This window comes from Artibeus jamaicensis, unplaced genomic scaffold (assembly GCF_021234435.1).
Source record: "Artibeus jamaicensis isolate MK-2021 breed Jamaican fruit bat unplaced genomic scaffold, CSHL_Jam_final contig_777, whole genome shotgun sequence".
NCBI classification, from domain to species: Eukaryota; Metazoa; Chordata; class Mammalia; order Chiroptera; family Phyllostomidae; genus Artibeus; species Artibeus jamaicensis.
In genome coordinates, this window is record NW_026521966.1 from 2537545 (window position 1) to 2559871 (window position 22327).

Genomic DNA, 22327 nt, shown 5'->3' on the forward strand with positions numbered 1-22327 from the left:
TTCAGGCTTTCTCCCTGTCCTCACAGCCCACCAGACTTCATCCTCCCTTCTTTCTTCTGCTGTCACATCCATGTGAGTAGTTCCTAAACATCAGTGTACAGCTCCGGCTCTTTTCCCAGACTCCTCATGCATCTCATCTCTTGGGTATTTTCATTTTAGTGCTCTGACTCCCTTTCAGTTCAGAAGCCAGGATGCTGCTGCCCCGCCAACTGCTCGCTCCTGTTATTGTCATTGTTGTGCTCCTAGGCACTGAGCCACTGCTCCCTAGCCTCACCTTTATTCCACCTTGTTCTCACCTTTCTATCCAGTCAGCTGCAAGCCCTATGGATTTTTCCTTGTGATGTTCTTCTCTTTTCATTCCTTCTGTCTCCATCTTTATCCAGACCCTCACCTTGCACTTGCATTGTTACATTGGTACCTACCAAGTATTTTTTTTAATACTGCATTATCTTGTCATTCCATTGCCAAGCACCATTAATGGCTCCCCGTTGCCCACAGGGTGAAGTCTAAACTCCTCAATGTGACAGTCAAGGCTCTCTGCAGTCTCCTTTCACCTTACCTATCTGACTCTAGTTCCCACCACCCCCAGCTGAGACTTCAGGCCAGGTCAGTCTCCCCACTGACTCTTAACTTCTGCTAATGGTTGTGTTCCTGGGGCCAAACCTGCCCAGTCTTCACAGTCCAGCCCAAAGCCCATACCCTCCACAAGGCTCTTCTGAGTTACTTTAACTTGCTAGGAACTCTTTCCTGTAAATTCTTGGCACTGCCCTGGCTGGTGTGGCTCAGTAGATTGAGTGCTGGCCTGCAAACCCCAAAGGTCACCTGATTGGTTCCCAGTCAGGGCACATGCCTGGGTTGTGGGCCAGGACCCTGGTTGGGGGCATGTGAGAGGCAACCGATCGATGTATCTCTCGCTCATCGATGCTTCTCTTCCTTTCTTTCTCCCTCCCTTCCCCTCTATTGGGAATGGAAAACTTCCCTTCTAAAAACTTCCCTCTGTCTAAAATAAATACATAAAATCTTTTTAAAAAAGTTCTCAGCACTGGGTGTCCCCTCTCTAGGCATTTGGCACTTCATAATATTTTGCTTTATGGTAGTACTAGTTTTAATGCTCTTAATGTTTTGTTTATGTTTACTTTTTTAAAAAAAAACCCATATATCTGTCTGGTCTCCCCAGAATAGATCTAAACTTTGTGAGAATATGCACTGTGTTCTGTACTTCGTGGGCCTACTAGGTGTTCAGTAAACTTCATTTTTTGATGGAATGTCCTAAACATAATGGTTTGTTGTTGTTGTTCCCAGGTCAAGAACATCCCTGATGACCCCTGCCACCGTTTTCTTCTTGATTTTGCACAGTCAGATCCTGCTCAGAACTTCTGTGGGCCATATTCAGAACTTTTCAAAGGACTCATACAGGCATGTAGAAAACAGGCCCCAAAGACAGATATAGTTGCTGGTTCCACTATTGATCAAGCTGTGAACGCCACCTTTGCTGCTCTGGTGTATCGCACTCCAGATTTATATGAGAAGCTGCAAAAATATGGTAACTTATATTATAGGGGATGTTTTTCATCTGACGTCCAAATGCTAAGTTTTAAGAAAGCCTATCTTAAGTGAATAAAATATTTTGAAATATAAACATATTTCCACAACTGTAGACTTCATCTTGTTAGGTCTACTTTGCCAGTCAAAAGATTCACGACCAATTTATAGTTAGCAGACGAGTATATGGCAAGTAGCCTTGAGTTTCCTAATTAGCAGACAATTTGTTGTATCTAAAATTCTAATGGAAAACTACCAAGAAGTTTAGTGGAAAGAAAGCTTAACTTGGGCTATGGTACCAACTCAAAAACTAGAACTTGTGCAGCTTCAGGTTAACTGGACAACCTTTCTGTTTCCTAGTATCTTTATAAGAGTTTAGATTTGATTAATTGTATCATTCTAAGAAATTCTAATTAAAACAGTTGTTTAGGTAATTGGAATGTGCCCATAACCAAGGAGGGAAATGTCAGTATTAGTTCTTGTCTTCAGATTTGCAGCTTCTTTCTAGCATGACCCCTGCTCAGCTTCCTCTGTCAATAGCCTGCTCCACCACTTCTTTCCACCGGGATATGGTCTCTGTGTATTTACTGTGTGTGTAGCCAGCAGCCTAACAGAGTTCACAGGAGGGAGGGTCTGTCTCTCTATTCATAATCGTTCAAGGGCAAAACATTTCAAACCCTGCCTAAAGATGAGGTACGGGTTTTCCTGAGCACGATGGCAGGGCATGTGTTCTGTCCATGGTACAGACACAGTAAGCGGGAACAAATGCCTCCTTCCATTTGAGCAGGTAATTGACTATTGCTCTTATTATTATTATTATTATTATTGATATTAATACTGAAATTATCATCACTGCTACCGTTATTGCTGAATTCTTTGGCTCTCATATTGCATAATTTATTTCTTGATTTCTAAAACAACTTGATTATTCCCTCAAATATTAATATCTCCTTTAAGAAGTTGCTCAAATAAATTAAAATTACATTGAGACATGAGTGATTTGTGGAAACAACTAGGGAATGGGGACAACCTGATTTATATGGTTTTGGAAAAAGATTCGATATATGTTTCATAACTAAACTGTAGTTAGAGAGCTGGACAATCTTTGTTATCTTTCAGTAGAGGGATAAAAGCTTTGTGTTTTAAAAGCTGAGAAACAAAGTTTCCAGCTGGGGGAGAGTTCTGCAGCTCCTTTTCAACTCATGTTCAGGTATCACAATTAAATGTGAGAATTAGAAATATTTTGCTGAGTATACATTGTTCTCAGAATACCTACCACTGTTGCTTTGAAGAAGGCACACATAGTCTCAGTTCTTTCTGTCCCAGCCTTGAAGGTCTCTTTGTGTGTTCTTAGGACTGAGCTACTTTAAGAGTGGTCCTTGGGTAGCTAATTTTCTCATATTTGTCTAAAAATTGTTTACCTTTTTTTTATTAGAAATGTATAGGAGTTTTTCAATTTGACTAAAAGCTACTCGAGGACAGGGACCGTGTCTGTTTTTCTCAGCATTGTATTACTAGTGCCTGATACAGAGCCCAGCATATTCTCGACTTCAAAACACTAACACTCGTTGCATTATACATCGGCTCACCAGGAGCTTCACACTGTTCTAGTACATGTATTTTGTCTCTTCATCTAAAAACCAAGCTACAACTTTTTTTGTTATTTTTCTAATTACTAAAAAAAAGCGTTCGTATAGAAACTTACAAAATACAGAAAGGCATAAAATAATTATCAACTATAATCTCACCACTTTGAGGACACTTCTAGTAACATTTTTCTAACCTAGACTTTTTAAATAGAGTTTATTGATTATGCTATTACAGTTGTCCCATTTTTTCTCCCCTTTATTCCCCTCCACCCCGTACCCGCCCCTTCCACCAGCATTCCCTGCCACCTTTAGTTCATGTCTATGCGTTGTACATATAAGTTCTTTGGCTTCTCCATTTCCCATACTGTTCTTAACCTCCCCCTGTCTATTTTGTACCTACCACTTATGCTTCTTATTCCCTATAACTTTTCCCCCTATTCTCCCCCCTCCCCTTCCTTGATGATAACCCTCCATGTGATTTCTGTTTTTGTGATTCTGTTTCTGTTCTAGTTGTTTGCTTAGTTTATTTTTGTTTTTGTCCTTTTTTAGGTTCAGTTGTTGATAGCTGTGAATTTGTTGTCATTTTACTGTTCATATTTTTTATCATCTTCTTTTTCTTTGATCAGTCCCTGTAACATTTCATATAATAAGGGGTTGGTGATGATGAACTTCTTTAGCTTGACCTTATCTGGGAAGCACTTTATCTGCCCTTCCATTCTAAATGAAAGCTGTGCTGGATAGACTCATTTTGGATGTAGGTCCTTGCCTTTCATGACTTGGAATACTTCTTTCCAGCCCCTTCTTGCCTGTAAAGTTTCCTTAGAGAAATCAGCTGATAGTGTTATGGAAATTCCTTTGTAGGTAACTGTCTCCTTTTTTCTTGCTGCTTTTAAGATTCTCTATTTATTTTTAATCTCGGGTAATGTAATTATTGATGTGCCTTGGTATGTGCTTCTTAATCCTAACTTCTTTGGGACTCTCTGAGCGTCTTGGACTTCCTGGAAGTCTGTTAAGTTTTCAGTTTCTTGCTCTTCTTCTTCTCCTTCTGGCAACCCTATGATTCTGATGTTGGACCATTTAAAGTTGTCCTGGAGATTCCTAAGCCTTTCTTAATTTTTTTTGAATTCTTGTTTCTTTGTTCTCTTCTGGTTGAATGTTTCTTTCTTTCTTCTGGTCCAAATCTTTGATTTGAGTACCAGTTTCCTTCCTGTCACTATTGATTCCCTGTACATTTTCTTTATTTCACTTTGCATAGCCTTTACTTCTTCCTCTATTTTATGACCATATTCAGTCATTTCTGTGAGCATCCTGGTTACCTGTGTTTTGAACTCTGGATCTGATAGGTTAGCTATCTCTTCATCGCTTCATTGTATTTTTGGAGCTTTGATCTGTTCTTTCATTTGGGCCATATTTTTTGTCTCAGTGAGCCTGTTACATAGTAAGGAGCAGAGCCTTAGGTATTTGCCAGGGCAGAGCAACCCATATCACTGCGTTGTGGCGCTGTATGTTGGGGAAGTGTCTGAGAGGGAACAGTGCTGCTTGGTCCACTCTGCTGGATTTCAGTCACTTCCCCCACTACCCACAAGCAAAGTGGGCCCTTCCGGTGCTGATTCCCGGGTGGGTGGGCTTGTGTACATTCTAGGACCCTGTCGGTCTCTCCAACGAACTTTCCTATGAAGCTGGGAGTTTCTCCCACTGCCACAACCCCCATGGGTTTTTACAGTCAGAAGTTTTTTGTTTTTTTAAGATTTTATTTATTTATCTTTAGAGGGGAAGGAGAGAAACATCAATGTATGGTTGCCTTTCATGCATCCCCTGCTGGGAACTGGCCTGCAGGGAACCAGCCTGCAACCCAGGCATGTGCCCTGACTGAGAATTGAACTGCGATTCTCTGGTTCGCAGACCTATACTTAATCCACTGAGCTATACCAGCCAGGGCCCAGTCAGAGGTTTTGAGGCGTTATTTCCCTGCGCTGGAACCCTGGTTTGCTCAGTTTGTCTCGCTCCTCAGTTATTCCTCACACTTTATCTGCACACAAATGTGGGAGCACCCAGTCTACCAGCTACCACCTTGCTGGGAATCCTCTCTACCCCGCTGCCTGTCTTTGCCCCTCCTACCTGTGGGGGTGAATGTTTCTTCTTTAACTCCTTGGTTGTCGGACTTCCATACAGTTTGATTTTCTGGTAGTTTTGGTTATTTTTTGTTTTTAAATTTGTTGTTGTCCTTCTTTTGGTTGTGTGAGGAGTCAAAGTGTATCTACCTACACCTCTATCTTGGCCGGAAGTCTGTACCTAGCCTTTTATCTAAGTATATTTATTGTGTATATGCACACACGTATGCATACATACATATGAGGTGGGGCAAACGTAGGTTTACAGTTGTGAGTACACGAAACCAGTTTATTCTTATATTATTGTTTATTAATTGTATTATTTTCCTTATGAACAACTATAAATCTACTTTTGTCCCACTCTATATATGTTTTTAATATGTATCTTCTTTTCAGATAAGGCCATTTTTATGCTTTTTATAACCAGAGTTTTTTACTTTGTCAATAATTATGAAGTTTTTTATGTTAATAGTTATTTTTACTCACTTTCAGTATTTTTATATTACTTTTAATATCTTTATATCTGTTATATATTTTTTTAATATTTTATTTATTTATCTTTAGAGGGGAAGGGAAGGAGAGAGGGAGAGAAACATCAATGTATGGTTGCCTTTTGTGCGTCCCCTGCTGGGAACTGGCCTGCAACCCAGGCATGTGCCCTGACTGGGAATCGAACCGCGATTGTCTGGTTCGCAGGCCCGCGCTCAATCCACTGAGCTACACCAGCTAGGGCTATATCTGTTATATTTTTACTTTTAATACCTTACTCACTTTAATAGTATGTGTATTTCATATGTTGTTCACTTGAAAAAAGTTGGTTTGAAGTAACCCAGAGAACCCATTACAGCCATTTGTGGGTTAGTTGGTCATTTTTTCCCCAAGCCTCTCTTAACCACCTGCCATGTGTTAGTGTCAGGGGAAGGACTTTTTGTGTGGGTTAGACTTAGAAGCTGCAGTATGCTTCGTGCTGCAGTAGTGAACCGTGTTAGCCGAATGTAATCTCTTCGCCTCTCCTCTCCCCAGTCAACGGCGGGGGCAGGGCAGCCCTGAGTGAGGAATTGGCACAGGTGTACTCCTTGGCAGATGGGATTCGAATGTGGATGGTAAGATTCTCCTTTCATGCGCTCTTCATATGTTTTAAATTTTCCTAACATAATATCATGGAATTAAGGTGTGTATCTCTCAAGAATATAACTTTTGGAATGTTTCTTAAATTTTAGTGACATGAATGGATATAAAGTAATTTAGAACCTTTGAAACCATAATTTGGTGAGTACTGAGAAAGTTCAGAGTAAACAGGATTCAGTTGAGCCCCCCTTACACCCTTAGTAACCCAAAGGCCAGGAGGGAAAGCATCACTTTAGATGCTGGGTACCCGCTGATGTTTTAGTCAGGGGGAGGCCTCTGTCGAAGGAGAGGCCTTTCTGCAGGTTAGAAAAGCGGCTCTGCAGCATTGTTTGTGACAGCAATAAACTGGAGGAATGAAGTAGGAGAATGGACAAAAAGATTGTACATTATGTTACTATATAATGCTATATTATAATGCAAAATGGTAATAGTACACTACTACAACAAAAAGGAAGTAGAGCTGCATGTGTCAGCGTGCATGGTGCTCACAAACACGTTGACGAGCCAGAAACAGCAGGCTGTAGCTGGACTGCATAGGCACAGTACTCCGTATATAAAACTTAAGGACAAGCCAAGTCTATTTGTTATGTTCATTAATATGTAGTAGAGTTATACAAATGCATGGAAATGATAAACACAGAAATCAGGAGAATTGTTTTTATTTCTTGGGCATGGAGATGAATATTTATGTATCAGTATTATTTATGTATATTCACAGTTATCTTAATTATTGCACGGTAACTGGGGAAAAGTCTTGAACTTAGTAGAGGATAGATAATAAGATTGAAAGTAGAAGACTAATTGTGTGTAATTGTGATAATTGGATGAGGATGGCTTCTACTCAGAAGATAAAACAATTAGACCGTGTAGCTGATAGGAGTGATGAACAGAAGGATGGAATTTAGGACCACTCCCAGGTCCTGGGTGTGGTGACTTGGTGGATAGGAGCAACACTGACCAGAATAGGAAAGGTGGTCTTGGTTCTGAGAGTGGGCACGTAAGTTTGCTGTGGGACATGTTGGGTATGAGGACATTTAGATGATCTGAGACATCTGGCTAGAGAATTAAGTAAATATGAAAGAATCTGGCTGTTGTCTCACAGAAATGTCAAGGTTGAAAAAGGAGAACTTTTAATCGTTAGGAAGTTTTTTTTTAATATGTGAGTTTATCCAGGAGCACATCCTTGGACAGGATCCACAAATATTGGAACATAGTTGGTGCCCAAAATACTGGATAGATAGAGGGAAGCCAAAATAAACAGGATCTCTCAAGAGAAACTAAAAGGTATTGGCATCAGAATAGTAGGCAAATCAGAAGAGTGTGCTGACAGAGAAATCAGGCAGCAGTAGCAGTTTAAGAAAAAGAGAATCTGATAAAGTCAGTTACCACATAACAGTTCAAGTAGAAAAGATGTGGCAGTTGCCAAGGCACATTGTAGATTGTGCTTCTGGTTGTAGTATAGGACAGACTGCTGACAGTTGGAAAAGATGCCAGCTTTCTCTCAAGGACTTTGGCCTCTCATAAATCTCACATAGCTTTCTGCCTGGCTGTCAGGACTGTGGTCCACATCATGACCATTGCCTGAGTGGCCGCTAGAAGCCCCATTCTCTGCCTGGCAGTCTAGGCATAACTTAGAGGTGCCTCTTCAGGCTCAAGTAGAGATCAGATTTTGGTCCAGCCTCTGCAGCCAACTGGGTGTATGGCCCTTGGTTTTAGTCAAGGGGAGGCCTGACTAAAGGATCCAGAAATCCTTCTTTGGATCTCTGCTTGTTCATCTGTACTGGGTCAGCCTTAGATAAAGAGCCCTTCCAGTTCCAGTGTTCTAGGATTTTTTAAATGATAAGGTCATGGGTATAAATACCTCCCAAATAACATATATTTGAAAAGGAAGTAGTTTTGCAGATACAGCTGTAGACAGCTTCACAGCCTGGATTACTTCTAGGACTAACAAAGCAAGTCGGTCCTATGTCCTCATCAGCTGAACAGTAACTATAAAGTTCTCCGCGATCTCAGCACTGTGTGCTTTTGAAGTACTTGCTGTGGCTGCCTGTGCTGCTGTGTCTGGACAGCCTAGTTATGTGGCTCAAATCCTCCCCCCTAGTTAGAGATGAAGCAGAAGTCCCTGGTGAGCCTGGGGAACGAGGCCGAGGAAAAGCGCGGGTCAGAAGCGGCCGAGGCGAACCCCGAGAACCTGGGTAAGTGCACCGACACCAGCTATCATACTGGGCCTCCTGTCTCTGTTCCATAAACACCCAGTAGCCCATCTCCAGATTCGTTCAGCTGAAGCTGTTGACCTAGGGAGAGTAACAAGGCACTAAGCATAGCTTATAAGGATGTAGAATGTTGTTTTCTTGCTTCTTTCTAGTTACTTCTCTTAGGAGGCATCAGTGTTTGTGGAACTATATCTTGTTATGTTTTGAAAGTGTGCTAACATTGAATAGTCAATGAAATTAAGGAATTACTGTTAAATTGTTAATGATATTATGGTTATGTTATTTTTTAAAACTTAGTTTTTTAGAGAAATACACCGAAGTTTTTACAGTTGAAGTAATGTGGTGCCTGGAATCTGCAGGGCAGTGGGGAGTGGGTGAAAGCGGACCGGCCTTGGCCTGGTAACGAGTGAAGCCGGCTGGAAGCACAGAGAGGGCATCCTTTTACTATTCTCCTTACTATTGTGTGTGTTTGAAATTGCCCACAATAAAGAACATTTTAAATGTACAGTTAGTGCTGGGAAGATTTTGGCCTATATAATGAGATAAAATTCAATTCTACTCTGTCAGAAGATATGCATATCACTGTATAAATGGAGGCATTTCTTGTCCTAAACTGTAAAGTTTAAATAGATAATTTTCTTTCTAAAACTAGGCCATAAGTTTAATTTTGACTTTTTTTCATTATCTTTTTTGCATTTAGCAAAAGAATGTATTCAGAAAAGTCTTCTATTACTAAAATTTTTGCCAATGGGTATAAGTTCAAAAGAAAGCTGTGACAGTTTGGTGACTACAGATGAAACTGATCATCTGCAGCCACTTGACAGGCGCCAGAGGACAAGCTCTGTGGTAGAGGAGCACTTCCAAGCCTCTGCATCTCCCACGGAAGCAGCACCCGCTGCTGCGGGAGACAGGAGTCCTGGCTTGGATGTCCAGCCGAAGCTGCCTCCTAGCAGCGGCCCTCCTGCCGCAGAAGTGTCCTCTGCCACAGCCGAAGAATCCTCGTCACCTTCCACTCCCACTCGGCGGCCACCCTTCACCCGAGGGCGACTCCGGCTACTCTCCTTCCGATCATTGGAGGAGGCCAGACCGGTGCCCACAGTAAAAGAGAAATACCCTGTGCTGAAGGATGTCATGGACTTTATTAAAGATCAGTCACTCTCCCACGAGAGGTGAGCCACGCATGACCTTTCCAGCACTTTATTTTTTCAAGCCATAGGTACCTAGTCTATTCAAAGGCTTGAAAGCGCATGTTAAAAATTAGCAAATAATACTTGAAGGATAAATCAAGATTTGTTTTAGAATGTTTAAGAAAAAAAAGTGATTTTTTTTCTTCTTTTCAAGATGTACTTTTTCATTTAAGGTTTGTACAGAATATTGTATATAAATTATATCTCAACAAGATAAAAAAGAGGAATATGTGTTTTGGTAGCTGTCATTTGTAATTTTGTCTTATTTTAACCCTGGGAGAAATTGAGAATTTGGTGTTATTTGTTAATGGGTCTACATGTCTGGAAGTATTTTATGTTTTAATTTCTTATCCTAAGAATTAAGGCATTGTCTCTGGGAACGTAAAGATATCGAGGTTCCTTTTTAATTGTTTTTATGTGGGTTATTATGCTTCTGGACAGTTGGTGTGAACCGATTTGTAATGTTGCTGAGTAAGGACTACAAGTAGCGAGCAGATACTGACACTCTGCCTGAGTGACATTTCTGGCACCTCACGAAAGTGTGTCCATTGTATTAATACGGCATCAGAACTTGGATGGGGGTATGTTTTCTTTCTGCCCCGGCTCAGGAGTTTTCTGGGTGTTTCTGACTTGAGTTCTGTCTCCAGTGTTGTAAAGGTTCTTTCCCTGAGAAAAGCCCAAGCCCAGAGCGTCCTCGAAGCCCTCCGGATAATTCAGTACTGTGCAGAATCCCTTGGGCAGCCGCATTGCTTCCAGCCGCCTTACATACTTTTTCTGTTGGAACTTCTGACGTGCCAGAAAGAGTTCACCAAGTAAGTACAAATTACAAGTCTGCAAAGAAAACAAGCATTTCTTTCATTTTAAAGAAATCCTTGTCTTCTTTAATGAATAATTCTGTCATTTCCATGTAAGAAACAAATTCATGTTTTTAGTCAGTTCATTCTCTCATCCTAAGGAAAAATGTGTTCTCCTTATCCTTTCAGTAATAAATACCAGGAACATGTTTATTTTTTCTGATGAGTCGATCAGTTCTATTTACCAGACAGTGAAGATTATATTCCCCATATACCTATACTCATCATTTGGCTCCTGGAGGCTATGAAATAAATTTAATGCTCACTTACAATTATGATATTAATCTAACTAATGCCTCACAACGTTGTTCTAATATGCACTCAATAAGTACTTCTTGAGCCCTGGCTGGTGTGGCTCAGTGGGCTGAGTGCTGGCTTGCAAACCAAAAGGTTGGTGGTTTGATTCAGGGCACATGCCGGGCTTGTGGGCCAGGTCCCCAGTTGAGGGTGTGTGAGAGGCAACCACACATTGATGTTTCTCTTCCTCTCTTTCTCCCTCCCTTTCCCCTTTCTCTAAAAAATAAATAAAAATCTTTAATACTTCCTGAATGTTGACATGCTGGGTGCTGTTCTGGGTGTTGTATACATATACAGTAGTGGACAAGGCAGCAAGATCCTTATTCTACTAGGAGAGTAACTCCTAGGATTTGGGCTTGAGTGGTTGGTGGTACATTTTACTGAAAGGAAGGGTATGGAAGACACAGAGTGGGAGAAATACAGAAGGTTTATTTTGGCCATGTTAAGTTTGAACTGCTACTTTCACATCCAACTAAGGATATCATGGAAATAGAGATAGGAGCCTAAAGTTTCGGAAAGAAGCTAGGAGAAGGGATAGAATTTGGGTACTATCAGTGTATGTAGATAGAATTTAAAGCCGGGAGACAGGTGAGACCTCATAGGAAGAGCGCAGAGATAGACAAAAGGTGGCTCAGGGCTGAGCCTTAGGGGCACTTCGTTATTTAGAAGTCAAGCAGAGGAAGATTGGAGTGGCCATTGAGAGTGAAAGCCAAGGCATGGTGGTGTTGCGGAAGCTGAGAGAAGAGTGTATCTCAGAAGCGGAACGGTTGGCAGTGTCAAACGCTGATGGAGGAGGCTGCATGAGAGAAGTCACAGTGGGTTTGATAACAGTCTTCCTGAAGCCACAGGGCCGAAAACCTACTTGGACTGGGTTAAAGAGAAGTGGGGACAGAGTCAATAAGATGCAGAGAATATAGGCATTATTTTAAGAAACATGGCCTTAAAGGGAGCAGAGGAATAGGACAGTAGTTGGAGATGTGGGATCAATTGAGGGTTTCAGGAGCTGTGTGTGCGAATGAGTCAGCAGTGAGGAAAACTCGGTGCAGCAAGAGAGGGATCAACGTAGCAGCCGTTGCATAAGTAGAGAAGTCGGCCTTTGACAGGCCAGGGAGACTCTGTGGTAGCAGGAGGGCACAGCGTGGCCAGAGATGCAAGTTAGCTGGTAGCCTTGGTGGTACAAAGATGGGGGAATTCCAGGATGATGATTTCTATTTTTTTTAAAATCTTTGAGAATAATCATCACCTAAGAATGGTTTAGGAAGAGGTAGTGGCAGTTTAAGGAGAAGTAGGAAGGTATAAAGTAGTCATAACAATTGAGAAAGCCAGTCTGATTGCCTGACAATTTGAGTGCTTATTTGAGAGCTTTGGTTGTGAATTTAAAGTGACCCTGGTCAGTTTGGTTGCATAGTATTGCTTTCAGCAACACTGTTTTGACTTGGTATGAGATTTCTTAGGCAAGTACGTGGATGGAGACGAAAACGAGGGCATTGGTGACTGCCTTCAGTCAATGCCAAGGTGTGACTGGCCATGGAATCTAAGTTGAGAGCAAAAAGAAAGCATGCTGGGAATAGCAGATAGTGAGCACGAGGGAGCATCATGGGGTGCGGCTCCTGGGACTGAAAATGCTGTTGTGGGAGTCTCAGCAGGTGAGCTAGATGAGAGGTTGTGGTCAGTAGGATGCTCTGAAGTGAGAATTTCAGAGAGAATGCGGTTACTATGGTGACAAGGACAAGGAAGTGATCATCAGGCAGGGGTGGCTAAGGGGGTGGAGAAGAACACTGGAGGTGAAGATGACAGAGAATCCAGGGACTGGGGCCTCATTTCCACGGATATTAAAGCCTCCAAAGTGACAAAGGTCAAAGACAGTGAGCTTGGTGCTAAAGTCATCAGTGAAGGGAGGCAGAAAGGTGGGCATGACTCCATGCAGGTAATTTGTGAAAAATACTTAACACGGTATCTGATGCACATGTAGTGGGAGGAGGGTAGTTTTTATATTAGCAAAGGAATATTCCTGGTACTTCCACACTCCTGTGGGCAGCCCTCTTGACCCAGGCTGTTTTGTCAGTTACTTTGAAGTCATTGTATTTGTATTTGCTTAAGGTTCTGTGCCACTTCATTCAGCTTGCTTCTTCTTGGCTCTTTTTCCTGTAAGAAATAGTGATTATTAAGTAGATGATGTTCTGACAAGTAAGTGACCTGTGATTTCCTCTGTTTCTAGTTATTTTGGACACTTGGAAGGCTGTGGTGCAGATCTACACAAAGAAATTCGAGACACTTACTATCGATTTGTTCTCTTCCTGGTCAAAGCAATCAAAGGATTTAGTAGCATAAATGACAGGTACTGGCCAACTTTGTAACTTCTATAGAAAAAGATTATTTACACTTTTCCTGATTTTAAAACTAGTGTTGAAAATGTAGAAAAGTACAAAGAGTAAAATGAAACCCCCCCCCAATCTCACCATCTAGAGCTAATTGCTAATGTTAACTTAGTAGTATATTTCTCCAAGCTTTTTTTCTATATGACATGTACAGATTTTTAAAGGGGATGGGTCTTAGTTTATCTAAGAATTTATAAATTGTCATTTTCAGTTTTTAATGTAAATATTATGTACAGTTTTAAAACAAATAATAAAGCCACTCTCCAGTCTTCTCCATAGTAAGTGGCTTAGACATAAACCTTAAATCAAATGATTCTTCCCTACATCTAAGTTGCATAACCTCCGTTGCATAAGCTAAGTGGGCACTGGCTCTGCTCCTGCTGTTTATTGTGAGGTGGCTTTCACTCGTCAGTCCTTTTCCACCAGACGTCCCCTATGGTAGTCCTGGCAAGGTGGAAGCCTTACTCTCTCCTTTCACAAGTCTTATTCTGGCTGTTCTTTGAAGAGGGTTTGTGTGGCATATGAGAAACTTGAAAGGAGATTATAAAGAACCCAAACCAGCAATCTGGAGTTCCCTTGTGCCTTCCCTTTCCAGTTAAACCAGCTCTCTGACTTGCATTGTGTCTGTTGTCTCCATTGGTGATGTGCAGCTCTGATAATTTCACTTTTATGGCCTCTAGGTCCTTGCTGCCTGCCTTGTCCTGTGTGCAGACAGCCCTGCTTCATCTTTTGGATATGGGCTGGGAATCCAGTGATCTTGCCTTCTTTGTTGACATTCAGTTACCAGATCTCCTCATGAAAATGTCACAAGAAAATATAAGTGTACATGACAGTGTGATCAGGTAAGAACAATGTATTGCACTCTGCAGTTCCTGGAGGAGAGTACAGAATACAGGGGTTGTAGCACAGGGGTTCAGAGTACAGATGCTGGAGCTGGACTATGGGCTATCCTGGCTTTGCAGCATACTACCTGGATGACCTTGGGCAAGGTATTTCCCCTCTCTCTGCCTCAGTTTCCTCATTTTTAAAGCAGGAGATAATGATGGCATGTACCTCACTGGATTGTTGGGAAGAACTGATGGTTTCTATTTCCCAATGTTTGGACCAGTGCCTAGTATGTGGTAGTGTATATAAGCTGGTTGGTGGTGGTTGTATTGTATACTTGGAGAATGGGGATTCTGCTGCATTTTCGGAGACTCAAGTATAGCTTGTTAAATTGGAGACTCCTTTTCTATATTTTTTTGTTATATATGTATGTGGTTTTAGCCACTCTAATCTTCTGCACATTATAAGAATATGAGGAGAAAATAGTATGCGAAGGTTTTTTTCCCCCCACTTTTAATGAGAGTCTTTCCACACTACTCAAGTTACCCATTAACCATTCATGTGTGTAGGAAAGAAGGGGAAAGAGAATGGGGAAAGTAAGAGAAGAGAATTAGTAGGAAACAAGTGAATGCATTAATACCAGAACAGTTTTCATTCAGAAGAGATATTCTGGGAAAAAGAGAACTAAAGCTGTCTCTTTGTTTACCAAACCTCAGCCATTGCTCTGCTGTCAGCCGGTGCTCTTGGCTGAGAGAGGGGACACAGAACGGGGGCATCAGCACACTGGCTCTGTGCCTGTCAGTCTGCTCATTGTTTCAGGCTTCATCTGCACCTAGGCGTAGAGTCCTTGGGGTGGGACCATATCCTTGCCTGCCAGTCCCTGGTAGCACCTGGCCCAGAGCTAAGTCTGAGCAGACTTAAAGTCAATTTGTTGGATCACATGAATGAACAGATGTGTATTTGTTGGTTGGTCATCTATTTTGCATTTTCAGTCGAAAAAATTATTTTGTATTTAAAATTCTGATTGCTAAAACAAACTAAACTGAAATAATGGAGATTTATAATTTAGCATCTAAGGAGCCCGTGGATTGTCTATACGAAACTCTGTTTGAAATGAGGAAACTGAGGACCAGGGCTGAGTGCTGTGTCAAGGTCTTACAGCAGCTAGTGGGAGAGTCAAAGCCCCAGGGTCTCCTGATTCCTTCTCATGCTGATACCACCAGGGTATGCTGAGCATGACTAAATCAGATTTTTTTTTTAATCACTTTATTTGGCTCCAGTGCCTGGCACATAGTAGGTTCACCACAAATGGTTGTCAAGTACAATTATACCATGTAGGTACAGCTTTTAGTTTTAGTTTCTTACCCATTATAGTTTGCCCTGGAAAGGTTGTCTCCTGTTTTATTGGTATATAGTCATACCTTGGTACTCATCAGCTTCAGAACTCATCAAACCCTGTACTCATTGCATTTTGATGAGAAAAAAAGTGTTCAAGCACTTGGCACTTGCTCAGGACTCGTTGCACTTGCTAGAACTTATATGAGTCTCAGCGCTGCTCCAAAAGAGAAAAGTGCTTCATCATTCAGTATTTGTCGGTTTTGGCACTCATCACAAGTTCTGGAACTAATTAATGACAAGTACCAAGGTGCCACTGTATATTTATCAAACATCTGAGATTTTTTTAAAAGCAAATTGATCTCTTCCCCTTAGAAGTTTAAAAATACCCAATAATTTAGACCCCGTAGGACACAGGGTCTATTAACCAGCACTTTCCTGGATTGCTGGGAGAGGCATGCTTTTCTCTCTTTATGTCCTTCTTTCAGCCAGTGGAGTGAAGAAGATGAGCTTGCTGATGCCAAGCAGAATTTAGAATGGATGGACGAGTGTCAGGATGGCATGTTTGAGGCCTGGTATGAAAAAATAGCCCAGGAAGATCCAGAGAAGCAGAGGAAAGTAAGACATTTCATCTAGAGTAATCTAAAGTGGTTTGCTAGGAGTTTGGAGAGGACAGTCTGCCTGGAGAAGTGCCAGCAGCCTGTCTCCTGAGGGGGCTCAGGTGGCAGGCAATACCTTAGTGTGTCCACTGTCATACCTTAGTGTGTCCACTGTCACTGATCATGGTCTTTAACCTGAGGGGCCCCAAAATATGTCACTGACTTGACCACACTAAGAGAGTGACTAGACTCACAATATTAGGTACCAATTTATTAATTTATAATGAGAAATAGAATTGCTGAAGACCCTGGCTTTCTATAGACAAGCAACATGGGAAGCCACATTTCAATCAGGTTGGCTTGGTGATCATAGAAGCAGCCATATGTCCACAGGGTCAGAGTTACATGATTCAGATGCGTAAAAGCTCCAGGTTCAGGTAGCCTGGCATGTTCATCTCTCCCTTTAGGTGTTTATCTGTCACCACTGCATTGTGCCAGGCATCTGCAGCCTCAGATTCATTAATTCTCTTAGTATTGCATGCCTACTGTGTGCCAGTTACTTTGCTCAGCTAGCATTTCTGTGGTGCTTGGATGGAACACACCAGCTTGGCCTTTGCAGTTTTTCTGTCCTGCATCTTAATGTCTTACTGGGAGTAGTTCGGTAGTTTTAGAGTGACTTGGCATATTTGTTCTGATTTATTACTGTTGGGTGACTTAGTGATTTATTTCTCATATTTCCAGGTAAAGATATAAAGATAAACTGTACTGTGGCCTCCAGGTAGTTTCTAGTAGAATAGTTTGTTTATGAAACAGTACACTTACTACTATCCCCCTTGAAAGTTTCCTTTTTAAATGCCAGTAAATGAGGCTTCTTTGGCAGTGTTTCCTGTAACTGTGAACACTGCTACCCTTGTCTAACCAAGTACCCAAACCAGAAATCTGGATGTTGTTCTTGACCTTCCCCTTTTACTGTCCCCCATCTCCAGTCAGTCCCCAAGGACCCTACATCTGCCTCCTTAACACCTCTCAGATCTGCCCACCTGCTGCAGTCGAGCTCACCGCGCAGTCCAGCTGCTATCACCGGTCATGGAATTGCTTTAACCGTGTCTGTCATGGTCACTGTCCCTGACTCTAGTTTTGCCCCTTCAATCCAGTCTTCACTTAATAACTGGACGAACTTTTAGAATGCTCAAATCTGACCACATTAATTAGTCTTCTATTTTAAAATGGCCAATGACTCCTTAGACTAGCATTGGAGGGGCTTTGTGGTTTAACCTTTCTAACTTTTCTGGTTATCCTCCCTTTCTGCTGAATTCTGCATTCTGAATGACTGCCGCTTTCATGAACCACCTCTAGCTCCCTTTGCTTCCTGCAGATCTTGTTACTGCTTTTATATGGCACAACCTCCACCCTTAACTCCACCCAACTAAAACCTGTTTGTCTCTCAAATGAGGAATTATCTCCTTTGAAAAACGGAGCAGGGCTTAATGTCTTTTTTCTGTGTTCTCTAAGCCTCCTAAATATGCCTATCAAAGCCATTATTATACTGTTCTGTGCCCTCTGTTTGCTTGAGGTAATTCCTGACTAGACACTAAGCTCCTTCATTTCCTAGTCCTAGTACCTGGTACAATGCCTGATGCCTGGAATATCTTAAGTACCTTTAAAGAATGGATTGATTAATGAATAATGGCCATATCAGAAAGTTTGTTGGGTAATTGTGTTTATTTCACCTTACAGATGCACATGTTTATTGCTCGCTACTGTGACCTATTAAATGTGGACATCTCTTGTGATGGCTGTGATGAGATTGCCCCCTGGCATCGCTACAGGTGCCTGCAGTGCAGCGACATGGATCTCTGCAAAACTTGCTTCCTGGGTAAATTTCATGGTCTGAGTGTGCCATACCAGGAGTAATAACCATTTCTGTTCTCTCTGGTCTTGTCAATTTTTAGACTCTCGTTGTACGAAGTAAAAATACTGCCCAGTGGTATTCTCTGACTTGCTGGCAGATATGAGCCTTATCTCCCCAGCTGAATCATGAGTTCCAGAGCTCTGCTTCCTGATGTGTTTTCATCTTCCATCATGTGGGATATAAGCCCTCAGTAAATACTCAGGACCAATGAATGTACTTTCATCTGAGTTTCCAGGAAATTATTTTTCCCTCTGAATCATGCAGTGTTTAGTAGTAAAATACACACACACAAAAAGGAAACTTCAAAAATTCCTGAATACACTTGACTTACAGGTGTTGAGGTAAAGCAAACCAATAGTAGTGAGTAGTTGAGTGATCTTTGTGTACGTCATCTGGTAATAAAAGATACAGCCTCTGACCTGGACGTATTTATAGTCATACCCGGAGACTGGACAAGTCTATTCTAGTCCAAGAGTGTACATGCTGGTTACAGATTACTCTGGAAAAGTCCAGAAGTAGTAGCAGTTACTGTTGCAGGGAAGGCTTGTGGAGGAGGTTGGATGTGGACTGATCTTTGAAGAAAGTTAGAACTGGGTGATGTGAAGGAAACTGGAGAGTGCATCTCCATGCAAAGCAGAGCAAGTCAAGGGCCAGAGGCATGAGCATCTGTAGTGCATTTAGATAGATAGGCTCAAGTGTCAACTGAGTGATGGATTGAGACAGGTGGGGCCCAGACAGTGGGACCCTGAGAGACTAGGCTGATACTGGGGAAGGTTTTTTAAACAGGTTATTAACATAATCAGAGCTATGCTAGAGGAAGGTGGTTCTGTTTGTTTTAGTTTCCCTTAGAAAGTCAGTCCCATTGGTGAGAAGGGGATTAGTGCCTGGACCGGGCTTGCAGCAGTGGGAACAGCAGCGAGTCAGATATGAGGAGCAATCAGTAGAGTCTGTGACAGCGTTTGGAGAGCCACTGGACTTTCAGATTAGGGAGGAGACCAGAGCAGTCAGTTTCTTCTGTGGTCGACATACTTTCTCACTCACTGGGTCTGGGGTTATGAAGTCTAATTCCATCTCTGATTCTGGAAAGAAAACATAAGAGTAAAATCACCCCTCAATGCTTATTACCAACATACACAGAGATGCTTAATATTTGTTAGAGGAGGGAGCATGGGAGATAGTTCACAAATTGGCATGAGGACTTGTTTCCACCTAATGGTAGTCATAGTGGATATTGGTAAGCTATTTGATCAGTCTGTTGCACTGGAAAAGGAGGTCATTCCACAGTGCCGCTGATAGGAAGTTCTGTGCCAAGAATATTGTTCACATATTGGCTCAGAGCCACTGGGCAGAATGCCCTGGTCTCCAGTAGATGCCCGTGGTCCCTAACATCCTGGGCAATGAATTGGGAATAGCCCTGCTTCTGTGGTTGGTGTAGGTTTTGAAGCAGCCCTTTTAAGAGTCCTTTGCCCAGTCTGCCTCACACTGATATTTTCCCCCCAGGTGGTGTGAAGCCTGAGGGTCACGGAGATGACCATGAAATGGTCAACATGGAGTTTACCTGTGACCACTGCCAGGGTTTGATCATAGGCCGGAGGATGAATTGCAATGTGTGTGAGGACTTTGATCTTTGCTATGGATGTTATGCTGCAAAGAAATATTCCTATGGGTATGTCTCAGATGGCCTCTAACCCTGTCACTTTTTCTTCATGTAGTCCTCCGCTAGTTTTTATCATTAAAAAAACCTTTCATTATAAAACATTTCAAACATACCCAAGTAAAGAAACTAGCACAATGAATCCCTGTAATACCCATTACCAAGACTTTTTATTAGGAAGATTTTGCTATGTGTGCTTAACTTGTTATTTCCTTTTTTTCTTTGTTTAAGTACTTTCAAGCAAATTACAGACCTTAAATCACTTCATATGCTTTGTATCTCTCTTTAAAAATTATGGACATTTTACCCAAATCTTATAAGCATACCATGAAAAATTTCTCAATAAGGAATTCTGCAACTTCTGGTTTTCATAGACAGCCTTTGGGGCTTGTGAAATCCTGAAAATGATAAGTACAGTATTTGTGTTTGTTAATTTTTCTGGCTGAGGACCCCTGCTTATCTTTCAGTTTTCAGTAGCTATAGCCTTAAAGGTGACAAGCGCTCAGTCGTGACCATTCACGTGCTCCCCTGAGGCCCTGTTCTCCTTTTTGGAGGCTTACAAAGGCATATAAAGCCTTAAAAACGTCTTGTCTTTGCAGCCATTTGCCCACCCACAGCATCACGGCACACCCGATGGTGACCATCCGGATCAGCGACCGACAGAGGCTCATCCAGCCCTACATCCACAACTATGCCTGGTTGCTCTTTGCTGCCCTGGCTCTCTATAGTGCCCACCTGGCCAGCTCAGAGGAAGTGGATGGTGAAAAGCTGGACCCACAGGCCCATGGCAGCGCCGTCACCCTGCGGAGCCAGTGCATGCAGCTAGTCGGGGACTGTCTCATGAAGGCTCACCAGGGAAAAGGTAATTGTTCCTCGTGCACAGAAACCAAACCAACCCTCAGCCGCTTGTGAAGAAAAAGCCCCAGGAGAGGTGAAACACTATGTTTGGTTTAGAGGCTCCAAAATCCAGTTTTCCACAAGAGGTGCTCACCCTGGTATGGAGCTATATTTTAATTCCCAAATGCATTTGAGAGAAATGTTGGCATTAATGTAGCATTTAGTTTCTCTAAAATATTTACATGAAGATGTAAAATAAATTAATAATTAAGACTCTTGATGTCTGTGGATGAAGTACTTAGTATTTGAATCTATCAGACTTAACTTTGCCAAAGGAATTCAGCCTTTTTTTTAAAACCTGGAATACGTATCTACTTCCACACAACTGTATTTTAGATGAGAGCTATTTATAACTAAAATAGTTGGGCTAATAGAACATCTAAATGATTTTGACTTTACTGAGGGATGCTAAGGGGAAAATAACGGGAATGTTTAACTTCTGAGACATTTAAATTTCTTTCAGAATAATGGTCTCCCCATTCTAGTAAACAATGGGGAAATCAGACCTTTAACCTTAGCAGGTGGGCAGTATCAGTGCCTTAGAGTCATTTGGTGTCTGTTTGCCAGTGGGGATTTAGAAATCTAGTTGTGTGGGGCTACTATAAAATGTCAGTGTTTACGGTTTTCTAAATAGACAGTCCTATTGTATCTTTTATCTTCTGTTGTTAATAAAGTACAGTATCCTTTGCTTTCCAAACTCCTGGTGTTTGAAGTTGGGAGCTGAATAGATTTGATAGCCAGGGAGGCTATCAAATTGAGTACTCCTTGGCTTGGTTTGTAGAGAGTTCAGTCCTTTATTTCCATAAAGTAGCAAAGTGATATATGGCATTTGCAGGAAATCACCCTTTTTATAAAACTTTTAACCATTCTCTCTTTTGCTTCCCATGCAGGTCTTAAAGCTCTAGCTCTTCTTGGTGTATTGCCAGATGCTGACTCTATTTTGGAAAACCAGGCCCCACCAGTCACTGTGCCCACCCAGACAGCAGAGGAGCAGCTAGAGAAGAAAGCTCTCCAGAGTGCCCAGGAGCCATCAGATATGGGCGCTTTTGTGCACTGCAATGTAAGTGGTAATGCTTTACCACGCAGAGAGAGCCATTCACATGGGGGTGCAGAGCAGAGAGGTTAAGGGCACATACTTCCCCCAGTGACCTGCGTTCAGCTCTCTGCTCTGTCAAACCTTGGGCACATTACCACAGTGTCTTTGCTTCATTTTTCTTGCCTGTGAAACAAGAAGATAATACCCATTCCATAGGGTGTTGTGAGGACTTACATTACACTGTACTCATTGAGTTAATGTATGTAAAGCACTTAAAACAGTTCAAGCAGTTCCACATCAGTGCTAACTACCCCTGTTACCTGCCTCCTGGTGATTTTTTTATAAGGGTTGAACAATATTATGTAACTAAGGAGATTAGTTCCTGGCCCGCAGTGAACATTGCATATATGAACCTATTTTTTTTTAATTAATTTTATTTAGTTATTTTTCAAGTACAGTTTTTTGTCTATTTTTCCCTTCCCAGCCTCCCCCGATCCTTGCTCCCCACCTCCCTCCCATTTCCACCCCCCTTAGTTCTCGTCCCTGTGTCCTTCCTATTTGTTCCTCCAAATCCCTCCCTGAACCTATTTTTTTATTATATTTTATTGTTTATGCGATTACAGTTGTTCAGTTTTTCCCCCTTTGCCCCCCCCCCCCCCACCCAGCACCCCCCTTACTCCCTCAGGCAATCCCCACCATTGTGCATGTCCATGGGTCATGCATATATGCCCTTTGGTTGCTCCATTCCCTATACTGTACTCTGTATCCCC

The 22327-nt window shown here is 41.9% G+C and overlaps 1 protein-coding gene across 3 annotated transcripts in view; it reads left to right on the top strand.

Moving 5' to 3' along the window:
- The window catches only part of ZZEF1 (zinc finger ZZ-type and EF-hand domain containing 1), a 111301-nt gene that overhangs the window by 50893 nt on the left and 38081 nt on the right, over positions 1 to 22327 (top strand). For all 3 annotated transcript variants that reach the window (XR_008392873.1, XM_053672581.1, XM_037133064.2), the window contains exons 26-37: positions 1303 to 1543; positions 6266 to 6345; positions 8472 to 8565; positions 9284 to 9752; positions 10418 to 10582; positions 13140 to 13259; positions 13980 to 14141; positions 15948 to 16077; positions 17796 to 17934; positions 19471 to 19636; positions 20224 to 20486; positions 21412 to 21581. Coding sequence is in view for 2 of the 3 variants with exons in the window: in XM_053672581.1 (XP_053528556.1) it covers positions 1303 to 1543; positions 6266 to 6345; positions 8472 to 8565; positions 9284 to 9752; positions 10418 to 10582; positions 13140 to 13259; positions 13980 to 14141; positions 15948 to 16077; positions 17796 to 17934; positions 19471 to 19636; positions 20224 to 20486; positions 21412 to 21581 (2199 nt within the window). In the remaining variant the exon portion in view is untranslated. The remainder of the gene's footprint in view (positions 1 to 1302; positions 1544 to 6265; positions 6346 to 8471; positions 8566 to 9283; positions 9753 to 10417; positions 10583 to 13139; positions 13260 to 13979; positions 14142 to 15947; positions 16078 to 17795; positions 17935 to 19470; positions 19637 to 20223; positions 20487 to 21411; positions 21582 to 22327) is intronic.